Raw genomic sequence first — 22,722 nt, forward strand, 5'->3', positions numbered from 1 at the left:
AGGCCGGTTTTCGAGAACGAGGAGGATGCAATTCTCGGACGAGTTCCGGGGGAGCGGGATCGAAGGGCGGAGTTAGATAAAAGAAGCGTTCGGCGCGGAACAAAAGCGTCGAGAGACAATAAAGGGAGAGGAGATAAGAGAGGCGAACGGCGGAGCCGCGTAGACGACGGGTCCGGGGGTGGGAGAGGAGGGGACCAGGAGAAGGAAGAGAGGTGGAGAGAGGAGAGGTAGGGGGCAACGAGGAGAGAACTCTCGGAGAGAGAAAGAACGATAAAGAAAGAGAGAAAGATCCCGACAGAGAAAGAGAGCGAACGCGGCAAAAATTTCGTGGCGAGGCCGGTAGAGGTGAAACGGAGGCCGTCGCGTCGGGCGAGCACAATCCCGGAGAGCGGGTAAAATCGGAAGTTACGGTGCGATTAGAAAGATCGATACGGAATTGCGAACCGGGGGAATTGCGGGCGGCGCGTTTACGAGAGACGGGCTCTGCTCTCTCTTTCTTTCTTTCTCTCTCTCTCTCTCTCTCTCTCTCTCTCTCTCTCTCGCCGGCAAACAAAGAAGAACACAAGAGCGCGGACACACAAAAGGAGTGAAGGAAAAAGCCGGAGGAACGCGTGCTGCCGAGAAAAACCGCTGGTAAAGCGAGTCTCGAGGAAGAGACCGGAGAGCTCGAGGGCCCCGCGATGTCGAAAGAGAACCGAGAGTCGAAGAGACGGAGATCTTAAAAAAGTGAGACAAGAACTGCGAGGAGGAGAGAGAAAGAAAGGAGTAACAGTGGTGCGAGAGGCTTCGAAGGCTGAAGAGAGCAGTGTGTGCAGGGAACAAGGCAACGTGGCGAGCAGGACTGCACCGGGCAAGAGAGAACGCAGAGTGGATTCGAGCAGAAGCGAAGAGAGCAACGCGAGGAGACCGTGTGCAGCGGTAGAGCGAGAGAGCGGGAGAGAGGCGCCTGCAACTCGCGTGGGAGAGAGAGAGAGAAAGAGAAACGGAGAGGAAAGAGATAAAAGAAGAGGAGAGTGAGAGAGAGAGAGTCGGCCGCGCGGCTGTGGGGACAGAGTCGGTGGAAGAGCGAGCGAAAGAGACGGGGAGAGAGAGACGGAGAGCCATTCATCTTGGCGCGCCTAGCCGGGCTGCGATTGGTCCGACTCCGTTAAGGGAGCGACAGGATTGGTCGGCTCTGTTTACCAGCTGGTACCCCGGCGCGGTCGAGGATCGTGGAAAGAGAGGGGCGAACAGAACGGAGAGACAAGCGGCGCCATTATTGTAAGGGGTTACATTTAGCTGGCCGTGGGTTGTAGTACGCGGCGTTCGGGATAGGGGGCTATAGTACCTTCATGCATGGCCCATAAAGGATTCGTCGACTATCCGAGAAGTACGCAAGAAACGGCTTCTAACACCTGACAGGGGCCACGCTCTTCTCTTCTCTTCTCTCTCCGCGTGCCGTGGTCGCGTCGCCTCGTCTCGTCCGCTGTTGTCGCAGCCCAATTTTCCGACGCTGGGACCGCCGCGGACCTGGATCAGCTGGCTTGGGCCTGGGCCTGGGTCCCGAGACATCCGTCGCAGCCGCGATCGTAGCCGACGAGAGTACCCGTCGCTGGTTTATCGGCCGGTCGCCCGCGCGAAGGAATCGGCTCCGATTACCATAAAGGAATCGTAACCCCGGAAACCAACGGGAGCATCCTCGGACCTTGGACCGCGTTCGGGGGACCGAAGATGATCCGTGCCCACCGTGGAGAGAGATAGAAACGCTGAAAAAACAAGACGAGAAGAGTTAAAGAAGAAGAAGAAGAAGAAGTAGTAGATCGTTTCGCCGGTGTGCCGTCGCGAGTTCGTCGTGGACCCGCGCGACCGTCCACCCGTCTGCGAGACCGCTCGTGCCAGCTATCGGTTCTCCTGTGATAATGTGTACAAGTTGCGTAAGTGGCAATCAAAGTGGGGGTTGAAGCTGAATGACACAGAAGGGACAGTCGAGAGTCAGCTGGAGATCGGAGCGGTAGGAATCGAGAGTGAACATTGAACGAATCGAAGCGACGCGTGACACGATCATCGGGTATACAACCTCGGTACTTGGGGTCTGGCCGACGCGACGGTTTTCCAAGTGCGCGCGCGAGACTTGTTGATAGATCGGAGTACCGAATTCTTGGATAATAGAAGGTGTAATTGAAGGGAGGAAAAGAGAGAGAGAGCGAGAGAGGGGGATAGTGTGAGTGGAAGATGAGGCAGCAACCGGTAGCAGGCTCGCCAACGGCGCTTAGGTGTCGGTGTTGAGACACTGTGCCCGGGCCCCGCCGGGTGTGTCCCCGGCATCCGCGGCTCCGCTAGGACCGGACCGGCCAGCAGGTGCAGCCGCTATGAGTTCGAAATTCATAATCGATAGTATGCTACCGAAGTACCATCAGCAGTTCCATCATCAGCAGTTGTTCTCGAGCGCGAATCCCGGCACGATCCAGGCGTGCACCAGCAGCCCGGCTACCGCCAGTTTAGAGTCGAGTTTATCCGCGGCTGCAGTCGCGGCCGCGGCGGTGAATTACGCGCAACAGCACAACTCACCGAGCCCGACCGGGTCGAGCCCCCAGCACTCCGGTAGCTCCGCGTCAACGTCACCGGCGGCACGCACCACCTCGAGCATGTACCCGTACGTGTCGGCGGCGGCGGCGCATCATCATCATCAGCAGCAGCAGGCGGTCGCGGCGGCGGCCTTCGGCGCCACGTCCAGCATGGTGCCGGGCTTCGGGTCCACCGCGGCGTCGAGCGCCGCGTTGGCCGCGGCCGCGGCCGTCGACGCGGCCACCGCCGGCGACAAGTCCTGCCGATACACCGCCAGCCTCACCGGGAACGTCGCGCCCACGTCCGCCGATCCCATGGTCAACTACACCCTCGGACACCACCATCAAAACGGCGCCACGCCGGGTAGCCTCGTGTCCTCCGCTTCCGCGTCCTCTGCGGTCTCCGCTGCTTCCGCATCGATGGCCGCCGCAGCGCAGTTCTACCATCAGGCTGCCGCCGCATCCGCCGTCGTCGATCCGCTGACCTCCTGCCAACAACCCACCACCGGGCAACCCGGCATCTCGGACATACCTCGATACCCCTGGATGTCTATCACCGGTAAGTCCTTCTTCATTTTACTCTTCGCTCGCTCGCTTGCCGATCAAAACGCTCCTAATCCAATCCTTCTTTCCTCTATCGTCCAAGTATGGTTTAGGGGGAATTGGTTTCCTGCTCGAAACCGCGCGACACCGTCGTCCAAGTATCCTTGGGAGCTTGAGGGTTGATACATCCTTTCACATATCTGCCATCCTGCTAAAGATCATACAAACTCTTCATAAACATTGACCACCGAATGACAACGACAGCGAAAAGATGTTTCAAGATTGAGTTCTTACGCACACAGGGCTGTCTGTCATGGTTTTGTACGTCTATCTGCCAACTCTCGAGCTTCCAACGATGTATCGTACCGTTCGGGGGGTTGAAAACCGTTGTCCCGTCGGTTTCAGTCCTCGGGCAGCCCTGAGGACCTGTAGATCTCGTTGAATGAATCGAAGCAGAAGCTGTAAACAGATGTAAATAATAATAATTTCAATAGAGCAGAGTTAGAGTTGCATCTTTCGGGTAATGGACAACAGAGGAAGCTCATGCTCTGTTTATCTGACTCTTCTCGCTTAATGTTGAAGACCATAGAATTTGAAGAGTGTAAGGGATGTTGGGAATGTTGCGATAGATCTATGTACAAACGGAGTAATTCCTATCAGCTTCTAAACTCCTATTCCATCAATTTTTCGAGCACACTTCTAACAGTTGTGGATAAAAAATCTTCTACCTCATTTTTGCTCCGATTGCGATTCTGTAGAAGCCTAAATTTGTCGCAGCATTTTCGCATCGTCCAGTTCTCGACGTCCAATTCTCGTCACCTAATAGACAAATGAATATTGGTCAATTCTGGCCGTTGTAATGCCCATTCCCGACTTCGTTGTTGTCCTGTTTACTCTGAATCTTTAAATGATAATTAGCCAACATAAGTTTCCCAGCCGGACAATGTGAAAACGCTTGATGATTTTGCAGAGGGTTCTATATTCATTCTTTTCCCTTCGGGTATGTGTTTATCATTACAATCTTCATCGTCGTCTCCGTAAGCCTTTCGGCATGCAAAGGTGAACATCCTTGCAGAAACTCTCGAACCGAAAGACAGAATGAGAAACCGTCATCGGTAACCTTTATAAAAGCAACATGCAACTGCTGTAACCACAGTTCTTCGAACCGGAACGGACATAAGCCAGAACCCTCTTCTCCATAACTGTTGCAATATCGTTTCCACTGTTCCAAACGGTGCACATTCGTATAACAATCGCGAACAGCTATTTCTGTTACCGATTTAACCTTTTATGCAATTGTTCTGACGAGATCCATGAATCTCAAGATCAAGGTAGCTGGACCAATCTCCAAAAAGACATGGTTCTCAACGACCACAAAAATCTCAACTACCTCGACTGTCCCACTTAGCATGATTCCATCCAATTCTTCTGACAAAAGCTACCCTTTCGGAGCAAGATCAATGAATCTCTAGATCAAGGTAGCCACAACAGCCTCCAAAGACAACTCAATCCCAGAAACCCCAACATTCCCGACTTCCTAATCCAGCAAGCATGATTCCAGCTTGCAGAGGCAACTCGTCCACTCGACCAAAAGAGTTCCTCTTCGATCTCTCCGACCCGTCGCTTTCGTTTTCGGCCTCGCGTGGTCCCCAAGCAGCCTAGCTTTTCGCCGATCTAGTAGAGTGGAATTCCGAAGGTATTAAACTCGCCGCGAGTGTCGTTTAATAGCAAGCTCTCCCGTGGAACGTTGGGGTCGGGCATTAAACCGCGTGTATCGCGATTACAATGACTGTTAAACGGTCCGCTTGCGTTTCCGCTTTCCGCGCGGAAGATACGCCGCGGCTGATAAGCGTGGTGATGGATCGCGCCGCCATACGCAGCAGATCGTGTCATTTTTATTTGGCATGCATAATCGAACACCGACAGAATTAGCCTCGTCGAAACCGAGCGACTCGAGCATCGCGGGTCTTCGTTGTCCGTCGGACGGAGGGACGTCGGAGCTTCGGGACGCAAAGCTTGACTATACAGGGTGTTACCGAACGGATGGTACCACCGCGCAGGGGGTGATTCTATATGTAAAAACAAGTCGAAAAAAAAAGGAATAACATTTTCTCGTTGGACGCCTCGTTTCTGAGAAAATTGAGTTTAAACATCCGAATGTTTCGCGTGCTTCACTGTATGCGGAAAGCAGAATTGGTTGGTCATGATCAGAGCCGATTCCTATCTAATAGCACGCGCATTCGCTGCATTTTCAAACTGGATTTTCTGGAAAACAGGGCGTCAAACGAAAAAATATTCCTTTTCTTTCGATTTATTTTTACATGTAGAATCACCCCCCGCCCGATGGCACTACCCGTCCGGTAAACACCCTGTATTGAATCTTCCGTCACAAACTGGGACATAGAATAGCAACCTAATTACATTGCAATCATTCTACATTGATTGTGGGGGAATATAAATTATTTTTACGTATACGGAATGACAACAGAAAGTACATAGTTTACTTCATCTTTGTTTTGGAGCCAACCAAGTTACTCCATTTTCAAATGGAGTGGTATATTGTATTCTGAAAGCTTGCAATTAATTGTAAGGCGAGGGGTTAACAACAAAGTGTCCAATAGCCGCATGAGACCCTCGAATGCCTGTCGACTTTGGATGCTAACAAACAATTCGTCGTCAAGTGCAGTTTTCAACAGATTCACGAGCAATTTTCGCTAATAAACTAACACGCCGATAAATCACGGTTTGATCCCCGCGCAAATGTATTAACGCCGCAGTTTGATCACCATCCTAGCCCTTATTTACACGCGGATTCCCTTCGGCGAGCTCTTCCACGCGTCACAAAGCAGATTAACCGCGACTCCATTGGTTTACGACGGTCCGACCGAAAAAAACCTGGAAATATTCCGCGGATAAGCAGCTGGGCACATTTGGATGGCCACGGTGGATCGAAACTGACCTACGACACACGTGTTTATGGTTATTCTTTCATCCGGGGGGGGGGGGAGAGTTGCCGGAGAGGGAAAAACAGATTCCGCTCCGAATTCACGGAACATCGTCGAAAACGATTCCCTCGGAGCGATTTCTCTTATACTTCGAATATAAACGTTCTGCGAGTTAATTATAGCCGGGTAGGGTTAACAATAAATTACCAGTCCCGCGGATGAACGGATCGGTTCGTTTGCTAGATTCATTAAAGAATTCCAACGCGGCGCGTTGTCCGTTATCGGCGAACGGTCTCTAGTCGGACGGTTAATCGCGCCGGTTTAATTAATATCGGCGTGATTAATCACGGGGAAAGTCGCGGCATTGAAATGGCGATCGAGAAAGACGGTCCGCGATTATTTGCGTTGATAATTCCCCTTCAAAGTTAATCAGTCCGGTATTAATTCCGGCCGACGGCCGGTACCTCGATAGATAACACCGATGGCTGGGGCGTCCATCGGCGAAAACGTTCGCCGGTTTATTTGCAATGATTCGTTGTAAACATCCGTCGCGCGCCCGCCATTCGAAAATAAACGCTTCTCGCGTGGCACAGTCGATCGTAAAGCAACCGGCCATCTTAGGGACTCCATCGCTCCGATTGGAATTCGCTGAACGTATCTCTGACCAAATGGTCCGTTTCGGAATTTTTTACTTTGCAATTATTCGAATTATACCGACGCTTCGATAGTTAAATGTATCGCTTTATTCAAGCGTATGTGGTCAAATTTGCACGAGATCCGAAGATACGCGTGGAATGTATTCTTGAGACTTTCGTTTTGCGAGCTTTAATTGCAAATAAATGCACGTTGGAATAAGCAAATTTTAAGAGCAAAATCAATCGGAGTTGTTAACACGTTCGCTTCCATTGTTTGTTTCGGCAGCAGGTTTCATAGACATAACATTTTAACGCTAGACGTACCACCATCCATCAACCGACTGCTTCCACAATTTATTATTGTAATTATAATACAAATATTCAAGCTATACGGATGATCATCAGAAATGATTAATCCTTTGCACACAACAATTTTCTTTAAATTTACAATGATTAAAACTTCTTTGTCGCTTCTAAAAGAAAATTGTTTAAAAAAAAATATCGAGTGTATTCCTTTATTTCTCCCAATGGTGACATATCGATAACGGAACTAGAAATAATGTATGTATTTAGTGGAATTAATTTACAAACTTCGTTACAAGTCTAACTCGATATTACACAGCAAAGGGTTAAACTCGTTTATTTATTCTAGCACATAAAAATCGCACGAAATCTAAATAAATTCTGTCGCGTCATTTTTAAAATGCATACCAGACGCTTTTACTGTTAAATGCAACGAAATATTGTCACGGCAAGTTATAAATTCTTCGAACACCGTGCAACGTGTTATGGTATTAAATAACGATATGCATAAAATGTGTGGTTGTCACACTGTATAACGGTGGCAGCGAACGTGTTAATGAATGCAAGATTTTGACGGGTCATTGTTTACACACAGAGCGATTTTAATACTAAACCTACCACCGCTAGCCAAATCATCGTGTTTATATATTTTAGTTTACGATCATTATAAAACTGCAACAATGACTGCATACATTTCTTTATTTGAACTCATATTACCACAAAAACCATGTAAATATATTCAATTTTGTCATTTTTATTAGTCAACGTATGTTAGTCTATTTTAGTGCTAGGTAAGAGCATTGTTTACAATATGTTACTATAATTACTGTTGGAAACAAACGGAGGAAGAGTTACAAACTGAAAAAGAGTTAGCGATACAGTTCTCGGGAATTTTAGCGCAGAGATTTTGAAGTAACATTTGAATTTGAATTTTTATTTGAATTTAAGAATTGGAGTAGGAACTATGCAAAGTGAAGTGAAACAGACATCGAAGACAGTGTTAACGTGGCGAACACAACGGGATCCATTGTTAAAATCGTTCAGAAAGCGTGGGAGAAGTATGCGCCGCGTATGTAACATTTAGCAATTCCGCGTGGCGTGCAGGTTTTTGCGAAAACAGAAAAACAGTTAATGAACGTAACTATTCTGAACGTGCTGATCGACGAAAGATGCTATCGGAGACAGAGCAAGCTGCTAAATATTCATTTGATACTGGCCCCGTATTAACGTTTACTTTCTCGGAGTAGAATTCCTCGCGAAATTTCCATAACATTTAAGATGCTCGAATATTTTCATGACTAATTGGACGGAAGATTCCACGGTTGAACCGTATTCGTGCATCCGATCTTTAAAAAATTGCACTGCAAGGGTTATGTATAACAGAAATTTCGAGATGCACAAGCAAATTCGATTATTTAATGACTTTTTATACACCAGCTTGATAATTTTAGTCCACAGTACATTGTAACGAGCACGGTGATTAAGGTTTCCTCCATATTTCATCTTTCTGTATTATAAACACCGGATTTCTTGCAGTTCTATCACGAAAACGCATAAAAATCAGCTTAATGTGCAGTTTAGTCGAATACATTACAGATTTTTCTCAAATTCTTTAGCTTAACGAGGCTCTCTATCGTGAAAATTAATGTATATTTAATTTTCGTCTTTATGAAGTGCTCGATTTAATGCGAGTTTGCATAAACATTCGCATATCTAGTTCTCGCGATAAAGTCCGCCATAAATCCTCGCTCGCTCGCAAACATTATTCTTGTTTTCATTGATTGAAAACAGAAGGGTCTAACAAACTAGCTGAATCCGTATGACATTAGTCAATGCGCGGACAAAATAATTAAATACTGCGGACATTAATACGCTGTTCCAGTAAATCACACAATTGTACAGGAAAAACATGACTTGGGAAATATGGCTTGCAGAATCTCGTGGTGCAATCTTTCTTCGATCATTAACATGTTGACTGCCAGCTCAGGCTATGGAAAATTCTCGTGAAATTTACGCTGGTTTCCCAGAAGGCTTGGGGGGCTGCATGAAATACAAAATTGACTTTATTTTTACTGTACTAGTTTCTAATGATATATTTTTGGTCAGAAATGGGATTCTAAATCTGCAAGGTCAGTGAATACATGATGAAAGCTTGCAGTAGCAGGAGCTAGAGCTATTCTGCCTAGGATTAAAATTAAAAATAGATTCTTTCCTCTATCAGGGCTTTCAGTGACTCCAAAACGGAGCAAAATTCTGCCACATGGTACAGAAAGTTTCACTCCACGTTCCTTAAAAAATTCCAACAAGTTCTAAATGATCCAAACTCCCAGTGTACGTACCACAAAGTCACCTTACAGCATCCAGTCCCCGTAGAAAGAAAATAATTCGAATCTCAGAAGATTCCGTAGACTAGATAATCCGCTCTAAAATCTCCCGCACACATCAGTAATGAATCCCTAGGCTCAGGTTAAGGCAAACTATTCCTAGAAAACGATCAAAGCGTGAAGAAAATTGAGCCTAACTCTTAGACATTGATCCGGCAGGCAGCGTCGCTTATCCAGAGATCTGAAAGAGCTCTCGACAAGCGACGACGATAAATTTCCGCGGCTGTTAACGGCAAGTTCGACTTCCTCAGCTTGAGGAAGTTGCCCGGTGATTTCTTGGACGTTGATCTGGCAGTCGGCGTGTTAATTCGCGCGAGCAGTGTGCTCGACAAGCTCGGTACATACACAGGCCCGCGAGCGATTGGAATGCGCGCCTCGGAGGCCCTCCATTTTGAATTTACGGGAACAATAGCGTGCTTTTCCCCTCGAGCAGCTATTTCTTCGTGTTCCGCATAATGCATTCCGCGTGCGGCCGGCTTTGTCCGCCGAGCGTATTAGCTCGGACAAAGTGCCCGACGGCGTGTTCGCAGGCGGCGTGTATTTAAGGACGGAGAGAAATCCGCGCGCGGCGAGAGCTGTATTTTTAAAAGGGGGCCGCCATTGTTTCCCCGAGATAAATTCCGCGACGCGGACCTTCGCTACAGCCGAGGATTTAATGAAAAGAACCGCGTCCAAGGCTCTCCTCCGCGCGAAAATAAAATCTACGAAAATAATTCGCGACAACCGATCGCGTGTACCTGAGCCGACCGGGTATTTTTATTGCATCGCCGAGGAATTCCGAGGGTTCTGCGGAAATTTGGGGGCCAAGATCTTTACTTTGTTTCTTCTCGTGGATGCTGAGAGATTGTGTCTGGATCAGTTTTGGACAATTTTGTTTCGATAGTTGAACGTTGAAATTTTCTTTAATTTTCTGTGATCACCGATATCGAACTTTTCACGCATTTCTAATAGGTATACCAATCGTAAATACCGACGCAATTACAGAATCAGAGAGTAGTTTTTCAAATCCCGTAGAGAATTGAACAGAGAAATAAATTACCGATGATTCACAAGCTCAGGGAACAGGCTACAGCCGCTAATGCAACTGTCGCGCGTGAATGTAAATTTATCACACGGCGAACAGTAAACATCTTCTTCTTCCTCGTAACAGGCGATTCTCCCAGTAAGATGATAATGGAAATCTCTGATCGACGACCATGAGATTCACGAACGCGAATCGGGAGAGGGGTTTTTTCAGTGAAATCGGGTCGGTTAACCGTGAATTTACTTCGTGGATGATCGTGGAAATCCCGGAAAGTTTTTTCCCCGGCGGGAATCGAGTAGAATGGATGCATCCCAAATGAAAAAATAAGTCGAAAGTGTGAGATGTGGTTAGTCGGTGGTTGCTCTCGGCTTCCTTCCACCGGGAAAATGGAACTCGAATATGTGCGCGCACTTGAGCATATCTCTTGACGCATTTCTTTTCATTTCGTTGCCGGTGGGCTTTCGCGAATATGGCTGCCGACCGGCGTTCCGCGGTTTCTATCGGCGGCCCGACTATCTTAATTAACTTCCATTTCGTGTTATTGCGATATCGCGATAGATTTCTTAATCGTCGCAGTTTTCGATACCGTGAATTATGCGCGCGTGATTATGGTCGCTGGGATAAGTACTTTCTGAAACTGTTACAGTTATGTGAGCTTGCAGCGAATTCGAGGCCCCTCGCAGACATTTAACAATCTTTCCACCGATAGAAACTCGATTTCCTGTAATGGGCTCTAGAGACATATCAATTTATGGTGCTCGCGGACATTAAAAATGGAATTTATTTATCTCTCGGTTGTTATGTGGGTTAATTATTTACAATAGGGAATTTCTCGCCGATTTCAGTGACCTTGAAATAGCTTGTTGGGGACACAATTCTGAACAACTTTTTCCTATACGCGTCACCACCCGACGAGCTTCGTTTCCGCCATATTTGCGAAACGCTATCAACAGATTTATAACCTACGAGAGGTATATAGCATACATACCAACCGTATACTTCATATTACGCTTTTTCCTGTCCTCACGAGTCATGATATTCTACCAATTCTTGTTTCTGCGCGATGATGTGGCTGAATTAGGACGGGAAGATACGAAATACAATATATTGGCTTGAATAATTACCTACATTTGACCGGAACGATCTCGTACCTCGCGCACCGTAGTCATACTATACGCATCCTAAATAGTTTCTCAATATTGCCATGAGAAGGCGCATTCGTCGCAGGCATACGTATGGCGCCGTACTCAAGATAGCCACATATGTATTTACTCTAGTCAACAGTCAGCAATATTTAAGGTGAAGGTATTAAGCTATTTTAATCTTTAGATATCCGAATGGGCAAAGCCATACCTAACCCAGACCTAACCAAGATTCTTTCCAAATAGCTATCAAAATTTAACTCTCCGTAGTCTTTGGCAACTCCAAAAAAAAAAAAATTAAAATACTTAACCTAACTAAAGTTTGTATAGTCATCTTGAACGAATTTTGGTTAGGTCTAGGTTAGATTTCGGGTGGGCGAGGGGCGAAGCCTCTCCCCTGACCTAAAGGGCAAATTTAGTCGTTGGAAAAAGTTTGCTATAATCATCCCAACAGTTTTCCGCAAAAATCACGCAAGCCAAGGTTGTCTGGCGGTAACATGTATAGGAAAAAGTTGTTCAGATTATAATTGCCCTACTCGGTTCCACTCATTTGCGCCATTGGAAAAATGATAGAACAAATCTTGAGTCCATTTCACTCGATCGCAGTCGAAGCTCACGATTCAATGCATAAAACGTCGTGCACACAGAGTCCCAGAAACACTCGGAACGCGTACTGGCACTAGGTAAAAACCTTCGAGGGTTTTTTGGCAGCGGAGTTATGCTACCTGCGGGTTTTCGGCAGTCGGACACGGCACATCCGGTGCAGCGTAGACCCATTCACTCATCGTCGACTGGCAAACAGCTCCGCAGCCAAACGGCAATAAGACGGCGAAGGTTTCCAGGGACAATGGGAAGAGTCGAGTGGACAGTAACGGTTATGGCGCGGCCATGATTTCTCGCGTCCGCCAATAACTCGCTCGAACTATAACGATCTCATCGGCCGTGGCTTGGCTGTAACAAGACCACCGCGGAGTAAGTATATCTCGAACGCAGAAATTTTCGCGCGAATTAACGTCCGCCGGATTTCAACCGATTCGAAATCACGCGCAGATTTTCGCGCGCGAGCGCAGAGGGGGGGGAGAGAGAGAGAGAGAGAGCGCCGATCGGATATATTGCGATGAAGCTGTAATCGTCCGGTATGCAAATTATTTTCCGAAGACCATTCCGCTATCAACACCTCGCCGTAATGTACCCGACAATGTATTTATTCGCTGCGCTTTCGCAATCGAGTCTTTTTTTACTCTCTCTCTCTCTCTCTTTCTCCCTCCTTGCGGAGAGATAGATCCACGGATAGATTATCGTAAATTGTAGACCAACCGGCTCGTCCCGCGGCGCGATTATGGTCGTGTTTCCCTGGACCCCTTGTCGTTCGTCTCCGCGAGAATGCTCGCCTTAGGCTAACGTTGCGCGAGAGGAAAGAATTTGACGGAGCTGCATCGTTGTTACAGAGTTGCAGTCTGTTCGAGTTGGTAGACAGATTTAATGAGCATTCAGAAATTGCTTGCGAGGAGAATGTTTTCTCGAGTCTACTGGCGAATTTATTTGTTGTCTATCGAGTCTTGAAGACGTTATTTTTATTTATATCGTGAGTAAGCGTAGGACGATCGAAGTGTGTCAATTTTTATATTCGAATTACTTCCGTCTTATTTACGCAGTTAGCGTTGTTGGTTGTATGTCTGAGCGTCATTTTTACTGGCGCGTTGTCATTCGAGTACGTATCTCGTAAAGGTAACAATCGTGATATGAGTCGCTGTAAGTTTATACGATTCTAGATACGAGGGTCAGTCAATAACTTACATCCATCTCTAGCTTTTGTTTTGAGAAAAGTATAGCTATACTGGTTGGTGGTGACATAGGAGCAGTGCTAGTGTTGGTTTCAACTCGATTACATCAGGCAATCGTACATAACGGTATAATAATCGCGCGGAAGGTTATATAACAATTGCTGTCAAGATAGAAATTCGTTTTAATGCGGGACGATCATCGGCAGACTGTAGATGTTTGTGGGAATTAAATAAGTTATTCTGTAATTTACTTATCCGTTTAACAAAAGCGTAGAATAGTTGAATCACAGAATAAAACGTACACACTGGACAAATAAACAGTAGGAACCCGTTTTCGAGAAGTAAAAATTTATCTTTATCTTGTTACGACGAGCAGAGTTTAGAGATCTTCCCTTTCACAAATATGATAAATAGACTGCGCATATTTATGCAAAATAAAAACTGATTGCATCGGTTGCGGGAGAAAGCGGTTACATAAAAATTTAATTCTGCTCGTAACAGTTTTAATAAGTTTTAAATAATGAATCAGTAATAATTTTATCCAATGTTTCCTATCTAATGATAAATAAATTTCATGAAACCTGCTTGAGGTATCGTAGCGTTCACATAATAGAGATTGGAAGTAAACGGCAGAAAGCCGTCTCAATTATTGAGAACGAGGAACGGTTAATTCTCATCTTATTGCAACAATAATTTAAAGACCATCTTCCATTCATAATAGAGAATTCAAAGTAAAACCTCGTCTTCGAGGAGCAGATACTGTTAATTCTGATCTTATTGCACCAACCATAAGTTAGAGGTTCCCCATTGAACGTTCATGATAAATAGACTCATTTCTCGAAACCCGCTCGGACATATCTCCGTGTTCGTATAATAGAAAATGGAGACGGTCGCCGGTGGAATGTCTCGCGCTATAATTCGCAACTAATAGAACCTTTAATTATCTCCATAAATAGCTGGTCGAACGCGCGTGCTCTTCCCCCTCCCTCCTCTCGCCGGGTATAATTTACTCTCGTAGTCGAAGGCGACGCTGGCTCTTCTTTTTTTATTCGAGAGCGACGCGTCGCGTCGCGATGCGCCGTCTTATCGGGCAACGTTCGCGAGAAGTGTCTATTCGCGATTCAATAAAGTCCTTATCTGGTTTACGAGTGCGTAAGAATAACTTTACGAGCCGCGAAGAGTAGGGAAGGGTAGCGGGCAGAGGGAAGCCAGCGCTACGCGTCGCGGTAGTCGCGACACACTGTGTGTTGTAATAGTCGCGGGATTTATTGGGATAAATGCGGCGTGTATAGTCGGATAACGTCCGCGATCGGCCAATATAGTCGGATAACGTCGTTAATTGGAACTCGTTCGAGAACTGGCAATAAAGGCGCACGTTGGAACGGGCCTTACATACTTGTCGGGGCCCTCTTCTTGCGACGTGTGGGAATCGGGCACAACGATCGCTTTGATCCCCATAAACATTATACGAAGCTGAACCCCTAATTTCAAGCTGTTTCTCAAATCAATTTTTATTAAACACGACGATTGTAATTGAACAGCCTCGTGCGATCTATTGCTCGTGAATTGCGGATTCTGTGCAAAATCAGAATTGTTTGCATTAATTGCAAGACATAAGAACCAAACAGAAATTTATTTTTCTCTTCAGTGGTTTTATTAAGTTGTAAGGAATATCTTTTGTCTTTAATCTTTACCGGTTTTTGTCAAAAGTGCATAAAATTGCCATTGCTACTGCATAATCTTTCAAGAAATTCTCAGCTGCGAGTCATGATTGTTTCAAATCGATTACGTAGGCGTCAGTGGCTGTCGTGTTAAGAAAAGCAGCTTGCAATGCTTTATTTGGTGCGTTCTGCACAGTGCACAGTTTCGTGAACGGGTTTGGGGCTAGGCTTGGCGTTGCCTTGGCTCGTGCAATTTTTTGGCCCAAGCGTAGTGACCGTTGGTTGTCTCGCGGTCGGCGGACGCCGATCCAGGGTAATCCGGCGACGAATTTCTGTTTAATCGAGGGAAGACGACGTCGCAGGGAAGGATTAAGCCCGTTACGCTCGAACGTTCACGATCCGTTCGTCTAATCCCCGTTTCTAACGGCGGCGGAGAGAAGTTACAGCGGGAGAGCTTTGCGTGTCGAGCTGCCGCGAATTTCCTACTTTCTAATTGCGTACCCGTTGGAATAAGTTTCGCGTTGCACACGCCCGCCACTGTCTCTCCCGTTCTACCGCCTCCTCTCGTTCCCATTCTCTCTCTCTCTCTCTCTCTCTCTCTCTCTCTCTCTCTCCCGATCCTCCGCCATCTATTTTTCTTTCTGTCCGCTTGGCTACCCGGTCACCATTGTTCGTGTCCTCGACGGTTTATCCTGCATGCGTTTCACGGCCGGTGGTTAAAGAGCTCGATAATATTCGTATCGAATCGATTCGACGGCGAGCACACTCTCTCTAATTACGATTCTTTCTATTTTTGCTTGCAGATTGGATGAGTCCCTTCGACAGAGTCGTGTGCGGTGAGTATTACCTTATTGTTACACAGCGACCGTTCAGTTTTTGCCGAGACGCGTATTGCTATGCTTGGATTATTGGTTCGTTTTGTTTCGGATGCGTCGATGTTGGAGACGAGTGAATTTTACAGCGTTCATAGGGTCGTTAGCGCGACGAACGCTATTTTAGATGCTGGCGGACGTCGCCTGCCCCTAACGAATTACTGGAACAGTAATTTGTAATTATTTTAAAGAGGAGATAGTGAACTGGTCTAGCTAGAGACTGTTGGTAAGCAGTTTTATACAAATATTTCTGGAACCACAGTATTTTACCTCTTTGCACTCGGCATTAAAAATGCTAATTCGAAACAATTTCCACGTTGGTAGATTCGTTCGTAGAAGTAGATGCTCTCAGTTTGACGTGTTCTTATTTGTAAATTGTTCCGAAGTAGCTTCGAGTGCAAAGAGTTACGCCAACACAAAAAGTGGCGAACAGCGTTAATAATTTCTAACCACCGAATTACACGAGTAACACGAATTTTGAGCATTACATAAAAGGTCTTAGCTGCGTTAAAACACCTCTAACGATCCCCTAAAAAGTAGATTAGCTAAAAGAACAGCCACTAAACGTGACTAAAAACGCGATAAGCAGCGAATTAGCACGGTCGAGCGGCGTTTGTCGCTCGATAATTATAGCACTCTGTTCGAAAGGCTTTTACGCAATCAATAACCGGGTAATGTTCTTTAAATGCAAATAACAGTCCTCGTGCTCGCGCGGTATTTCAGCGAGCGCCATTTAAATCGGCGCGGAGAGAACAAAAATCGAAGGAGGAGCGGAATTGACAGGACAATAGCACGTGGCTTAGAAGCGGCGGGCTCTCTCGATTTACAATTCTAATCCAGTTCCATAATTTATCCGAGCACTCCGGGACGGAGAGCCGGTGATACTACGGCGGGGGTAGCATGTCGAGTGTCCTTGAAAGTGTGAAAAACTCCTGTTATCCGCGACGCATAGCCGGGCTCGCTTGTAAATCTCGGCGGAGGATCGTCGGCTGGAAGTGGTCAGGGAGGTAAAACGAGTCTCGGATATGCGAGCGGGGACGAATCTGTTCCCAAGCGTGCTGCCACGCCGCCACATATGGCAGCCATATTTCCACCGCGTAAGAGTCGCTTTCATTCACGAGCCGTTATCATGCGAGGCCGGTTGCCACTTTTTCCCGACTCCCATTACAACCGTCGGTCAAATTTCCACCGACGGGACCGACTGGAAAGCAGACAAGTTGACGGTGACAAGGCGATACCACGAATAAAGGACCTGGAAGCCAAGATGGCCGACCAGATTGGTCACGGATCGGGTCCTGGAACCAGTAGGCCACTTTAACCCTTGTCTGCTGGACGCCTTCGGCGATTTTATAGTCAGAATTTTCGTTTACATATTTTTCAGATCAACGTTAATCCTCTTATAGACGGTTTTTAGTAGGCAGACTTGGTTTGACGGAGTAGCATACTGCTGCTACAGTATTATTGCCTCTAGGTGGTACGCTATGAAATGGCGAGAATAACAAAAGTAGTTCTCAATAAATATACTTTTCTTGTTGATACAGTTCTCCTCAGTAATATCTAAGAAACAGTGGAAGCTACTGACTATGTCTTCAGTGGCTACTTCTTGTTGTTTTGCCATCTTTCAAATTGACCGCCACAGAATGGCGTGAATTCTGTTCCGTTATTCCTCTCATTAATACAGCGTTCTTCTTTAACATCGCACGATGCAACAGCTAAAGTAAGACGCCAAGAAGCTGTGGGAGCTATTATCTTTAGCTTCATTAGCTTCTCGCTGTTATCTCGCAGCTAACTTTCTGATTCTCTACGACAGGTTGATACGAATGACACGAGCAATCTTTTGAAAATGTATTCCTCTCGTTAATACGGTATTCTTCACTGGCGTCGTACGATACGAGAGATAAAGTAAGTCATTAGAAAGCAGTGGATGCTGTTTTCTTTAACTTCATTAGTTTCTTGCTGTTATCTCGCTGCTACCTTTCAAATCGTGTACTATAAAACAAAGCCAATAAGAGTAGCAATCTTCGAACATTTATTTCTCTCGTTAATACAACTCTTCTCATTATCGTCGCCCAAATAGAGAGACACAGCAAACATCGGGAAACTGTGGAAGTTGTCGTCTTTATCATCATTGGCTACTTTGTTCTCTTTCACACAATTCACTGTAATAACGTCGTTCCCCCATAACATCGCACAACTACAGACACACTGCAAGTCATTATTAGCAGTGAACCTACCAGTGGCGGTCAAATGATCGGTTTCAAATTTTTTATTCTATAATCATTGCTCCCACTGAAGCTCACAGTATGATGAAAATTTTGCAAAATCTAGTCAAATGCAATCTTGTCATTTGCATAAGACAGTAGATCTTAGTCAATTTCAGTAATCGGTAGGTTTAGTGTTGAACAACTGGACCTACAGCCATCCTCCCCGGTTCAGTTCTTGCTCCCAAACGAATCCCCGCGACGCTAAGGAGGGAAACGGTCCGAAACCTTCCAGCAACAGCCAAGGTCTCCAGTGCATCAGCCGCCAAGCCTAAAAACCGAGTTCCAAAGAGAAGGTCCCGTAAAACTTAGCGCGAATAGTTCGGTGATAAAAGCATCGCGCCGGTGAATCGTTAAACCCTCCTTACGGTCGTGCGGGGCGGCGTGGCCGCGAAATAAGTCGCTTTAAAGCTAATTCGAGCGTGAATTCCTCGTGACCCCCGATGATCCAGCAGGCAGGCAGGCAGGCAGGCAGCGTGGGCTGTCGCTTTTATAAGATGGCGTCGTTCGCGGGTTCATTGCGGCGTAAAAAAGCTGTGTGTCCTTGCGCGGACGTAAGCCTCGAAGAACTGTGTCAAGAAAAGTCAAGGGCACAACTGGGTTCGTTCGCTTTGAGATAGATAGAGAGAAAGAGAGTGTGTGTGTGTGAGAGAGAGAGAGAGAGAGAGAGAGAACACGTGGCCAAGGCGCCACCTCGTGTCCTACCTCGTGTCCCACCTTGTGTCCCACGTTGTGTACTGTGTGCCCCCCCCCTGTTCATTTATGTCAGTTGCGCATGCAAGAGGGACGTGTGCGCACACCTGTCGTCGGCCGTGATAGCGTTCGCCGCTAGCAAATTACGTCCGCGACTATCTTTTATACGGCCTATTACCCAAGGGGTAATAGCGACGACGGTAAATGCCCGATTAGGCGAAATTAAAACCGCGACGAGGAGGGGTGGGGGGAGAGAGGCTTATCACGATATGGTTTGTTTACAACGGAGCGGATCATAATTTCAAATAGAAGCGCCGCCCGATTACCGCCGCAGGAAGTCCGAGCTCGTACGAACGGAACAGTTAGGCGAGCGGTTAGGGCACTCGCTGAGAAACCATTCTGGACGGATGCACAATCGACCGTTCGAGACAATATGATGATCTTTGAGGGTCTAGGTTAATGTTGAATTCATTGAGTCCTCGTTTTCGTGGTTTTCAATGGATCGTCTTTGGGAGCAAGGTGTTAGGCAATGTCTAGACAGAGAATTTTTATGCAAAATAAAATTTTCTATACCTGTTGTAAAGACAAGAAGTTACTTAGGAATTTCTTTCTTTCCTTAAGAATTATAGTCAGTTGAGAGTAATGTGTCGGCCTTATCTCGATCAGACAGCCAGTCACGATTATCATCTATCGCCCGATTAAACAATTTACAATTACAACACACGGTTTATCGTCGCCATAAACCATTTTGCTTATCGCCTTGATAACTGTAGTATGCGCGTACAATTTCGCCGCTCATTTCGGTAGCAGCGTCGTGTCTACGTCTTCCTACGGTCTATGTCCTCTTGCTGTCTATGTCCTACTGTCTGCGTCCTCGACGGGAGCCAGAGCTTCCAGCGTTCACCAATTTGAACAAGTTCTGCAATTCGGGGCAACAAGCCATCCCCCGTTAGCCTTTAATCTCGCCCAGGCGGAGTCTCAGCTGAAACACCGCTTCAAATTCGAGTCGAGAGCGGATGTCACGGATACAAATCCGGGGGACAGTGTTTTCGAAACGGAGAGCTAGCGGATTCGGGTTGCTGGGTATCGAATAGTCTCTCGTTTCTCATTCGTGTATGTTGGAGAGAAAATGAAAGAGGAAGGCGCACACGGAGAGTGAGGTGCGTCAGCCGAAATACCTGTGGGAACGTGTCGTGAGGAGACCTCCAGGATGTTTGACTAATTGTAATTGAAGTTATGTACGCGAATCAACGCTTAGACCCCGGCCACGCGTGATGCATTATGCATCGGCCGTCGCACACGACTCTGCTTCTTTTTCCTCGATCGGTTTTGCATCGATAATCACAGCCGGGGAGTCGTCGTATTGTCAACTACCATGCTCATCTTCGGAAGATGATGCACCGCAGGACTTCGTTGTAAACTTCATCTTATTGCGTTTTCCTTTCCAATTCATTTGGTCTTCATACTGCTGGTAATCGGGCAATTCTTGGGACGGTAATTGTCAGGTGAATACATTCGGTGTCTTCTTGGTCGAAATTCGAGTTCTGTTTGTAAGCCAGTGGCTCAGAAGCTGGTGCATCGTTTTGCTACATTTAAATGCAGTTGATCGAGGCAGTTGATTAAAGCAACATCATTAGTCACGTTACCTTCACGTCTAAATTAATCGAAGCTGGAGCAAGACTTGAAGAAATATTAGCCGTTAAGAGAAAGCTAGCTTGAACTACGACTGATCTGATAAATTTACATTTGCCTTGCAAAAGCCTTGTTACATTAATTTTATTTATGTTGCCGGGCTCATCCTTGCAGAATAGTGATTTTAAACTAAATGAATTACTCACAGGTGAAATACTGTTCTGCAATTATTAATACTGTATTAATACTTCACAGACGAAAATACTGAACGCTGAAATCAATTTACGATCCCGATTTTCAGGGGATCGTTTTCCCAGGGCGTCTTTTTCTTTTAACTTTAGCGAGTTTGAGGGATGAAATGGAGTGGCAAGATAATTTTTTTCTAAAAATCACAAGATTAATACCGAATATTAGAATCGAGTTTGAAATGTTAAGTGTAACCGGTCGATGTGGATTTTGGGGGATTGTTTTTCCAGGACGTTCTTTTTAATTTCCAGTGATTCGGGGGATGAAATGGGGTGGCAGGATTCTGTTCGCCGGAGCGTACGACGTCTCCTTTTACCGAGGGAAGAATCGATGGTTGAAATTCCGCGGCACTCCGTCGCGTTCGCTATAAAGTAATGCAAGAATAGCACTTTGAATTCAACTCAAGCGCGTCATTCTTTCTCTTCCACTGGCTGCAATATCCGTCGCCGTGTCTATGGGCGTAATCTATCGCTGGTACGTGAACGTACTACACCGTCGAGGTTGGGATCGGGATTGGCGACTGGGTGGCTTCGGAGTCCAACACTGATCCAACGGATAGCGTATCCCGTATCGCCTTTGGATTCTATACCGAAAGAAAATTATATGTATACATACAGCGGAACCCTCACTATTCGAACGAACCAGAAAATCTTGGCTGTTCGAATAATAAAACAATAACTTAGTTGCAGCGAATCCTTAGTAAGTTGCACAGTACCGTATAATGTTTTAGTGTATCGCCTTTTGGATCATTGATCAAGATTTCTGACGGAGGTTCGAATAATTGATACTGTACATTTTCTGAGTGAGAAAATTGACAAAAATAGCAGCATTGGAAATTTAGGATGATGACTTTTCAGTAACAAGTAAAGAACCGTGCAACGAATATTCATGAGAATTTTAATTATGAACTAAGGTAACGCGTCATTTGAAATGGACAGTCACACAATGTAGCAATTACACCGGTGCTCGTGGAACTGACTAACGTTCTATTGTCTCTAGATTGCGTCTGTTTCGTAATTTTGCAATTTTCTTTAATTTTAGAATCATTCCAAAATAGAATTCCACTATCTTAACTCGTGTTGCGCTTTTGTGCAATTTTCCACGGTGAATTTTGCGTAACCTTTTCCTGAAAACGTCGGTGCATTGTAAATTTAATCGATATGTAACAGGAAAAATTTATTTGCGGAGGCAAGCAGCTGGGAAATTATAATATCCTGATAAAGTAAAAATATAATTGCATCTCATGCATAAGACTGTACAGCTAAAAAAAATGGTGTGCTGGGTCTGTGTAAATTTTGAGAACGTATTGTCGCATGAACAGCTAGAAATGGTTCTTGCTCTTTTTCCAGTGTCCTCTACCAAAATCTACAAAACTTTTTTCTCAGATTAATTAATTTCCTGCATTAATTTTATTCAGTAGAAATTGCTCAATGTCTCAATTGAAAAACGAAAAGCACTTGTAATCGAGTTCAGTATGCAACTAGCAAAATAGGCGTTTGTTTATACGCGACGTCGAGCGATTTCGCAGCAGTGAAAAAGGAATGGAACCGGAAAAAAGCAATTCGCCTGTAAAATCCTATTCGGAATTTCGGGGCCCAGCGCGTGGGAATAAATAAGAGGATAAAAAGGCCGCGGGGATGAATTTATATGACGAGTTAACTCGTTCTTCTCGGTCGATATGACAGCGGAATAAACGTCGTGCCGGAGGCGTTATTCGCCGTTTCTATTCGTCAACGTGCACTGCGCCGGAATATACGACGCGCGCTGCCGGTGTGCGCGCGCTCCGCGAGCGTAAAATTGGGAAAGAAGCGCATCCATTTTATAACACAGAATTATACCGGGGGAGAGAAGATACGTGTGTATCTAATCTGTCGCAGTTGGTATGCGAACGTGGCGCATTTTGAGGTCAGGGATCGGCGGCCTGCTGATGGCTCCGTGGATATTATTCCGCGAGACCGTTTCTCTGCGGTCGGCTGCGTCTCGCAGACTACGTTTGGACCGCGACCAAATTTTGCAGCAACCGAACTTATATTTTGTATTAAACGCGGGGGCGT

General features: G+C 46.0%; 1 protein-coding gene across 1 annotated transcript; it reads left to right on the forward strand.

The window, feature by feature from the left end:
• The first annotated feature begins 468 nt into the window (after positions 1 to 468).
• LOC143353848 (uncharacterized) lies at positions 469 to 16,053 on the forward strand. Its single transcript, XM_076787451.1, has 3 exons — positions 469 to 3,102; positions 15,768 to 15,800; positions 16,028 to 16,053. Exons 1-3 carry the CDS (start codon positions 2,349 to 2,351, stop codon positions 16,051 to 16,053), a joined length of 813 nt encoding a protein of 270 aa, XP_076643566.1. The 5' UTR covers positions 469 to 2,348.
• The last annotated feature ends 6,669 nt before the right edge of the window (positions 16,054 to 22,722 follow it).

This window comes from Halictus rubicundus, chromosome 4 (assembly GCF_050948215.1).
Source record: "Halictus rubicundus isolate RS-2024b chromosome 4, iyHalRubi1_principal, whole genome shotgun sequence".
In the NCBI taxonomy this organism is placed as follows: Eukaryota; Metazoa; Arthropoda; class Insecta; order Hymenoptera; family Halictidae; genus Halictus; species Halictus rubicundus.

Coding starts and splice junctions, on each gene's coding strand:
- LOC143353848 (XM_076787451.1), top strand. CDS start 2,349: ATGAGTTCGAAATTCATAATCGATAGTATGCTACCGAAGTACCATCAG. Junction 3,103..15,767: donor CCCCTGGATGTCTATCACCG/GTAAGTCCTTCT, acceptor TTTTGCTTGCAG/ATTGGATGAGTCCCTTCGAC. Junction 15,801..16,027: donor CTTCGACAGAGTCGTGTGCG/GTGAGTATTACC, acceptor ATTATTTTAAAG/AGGAGATAGTGAACTGGTCT.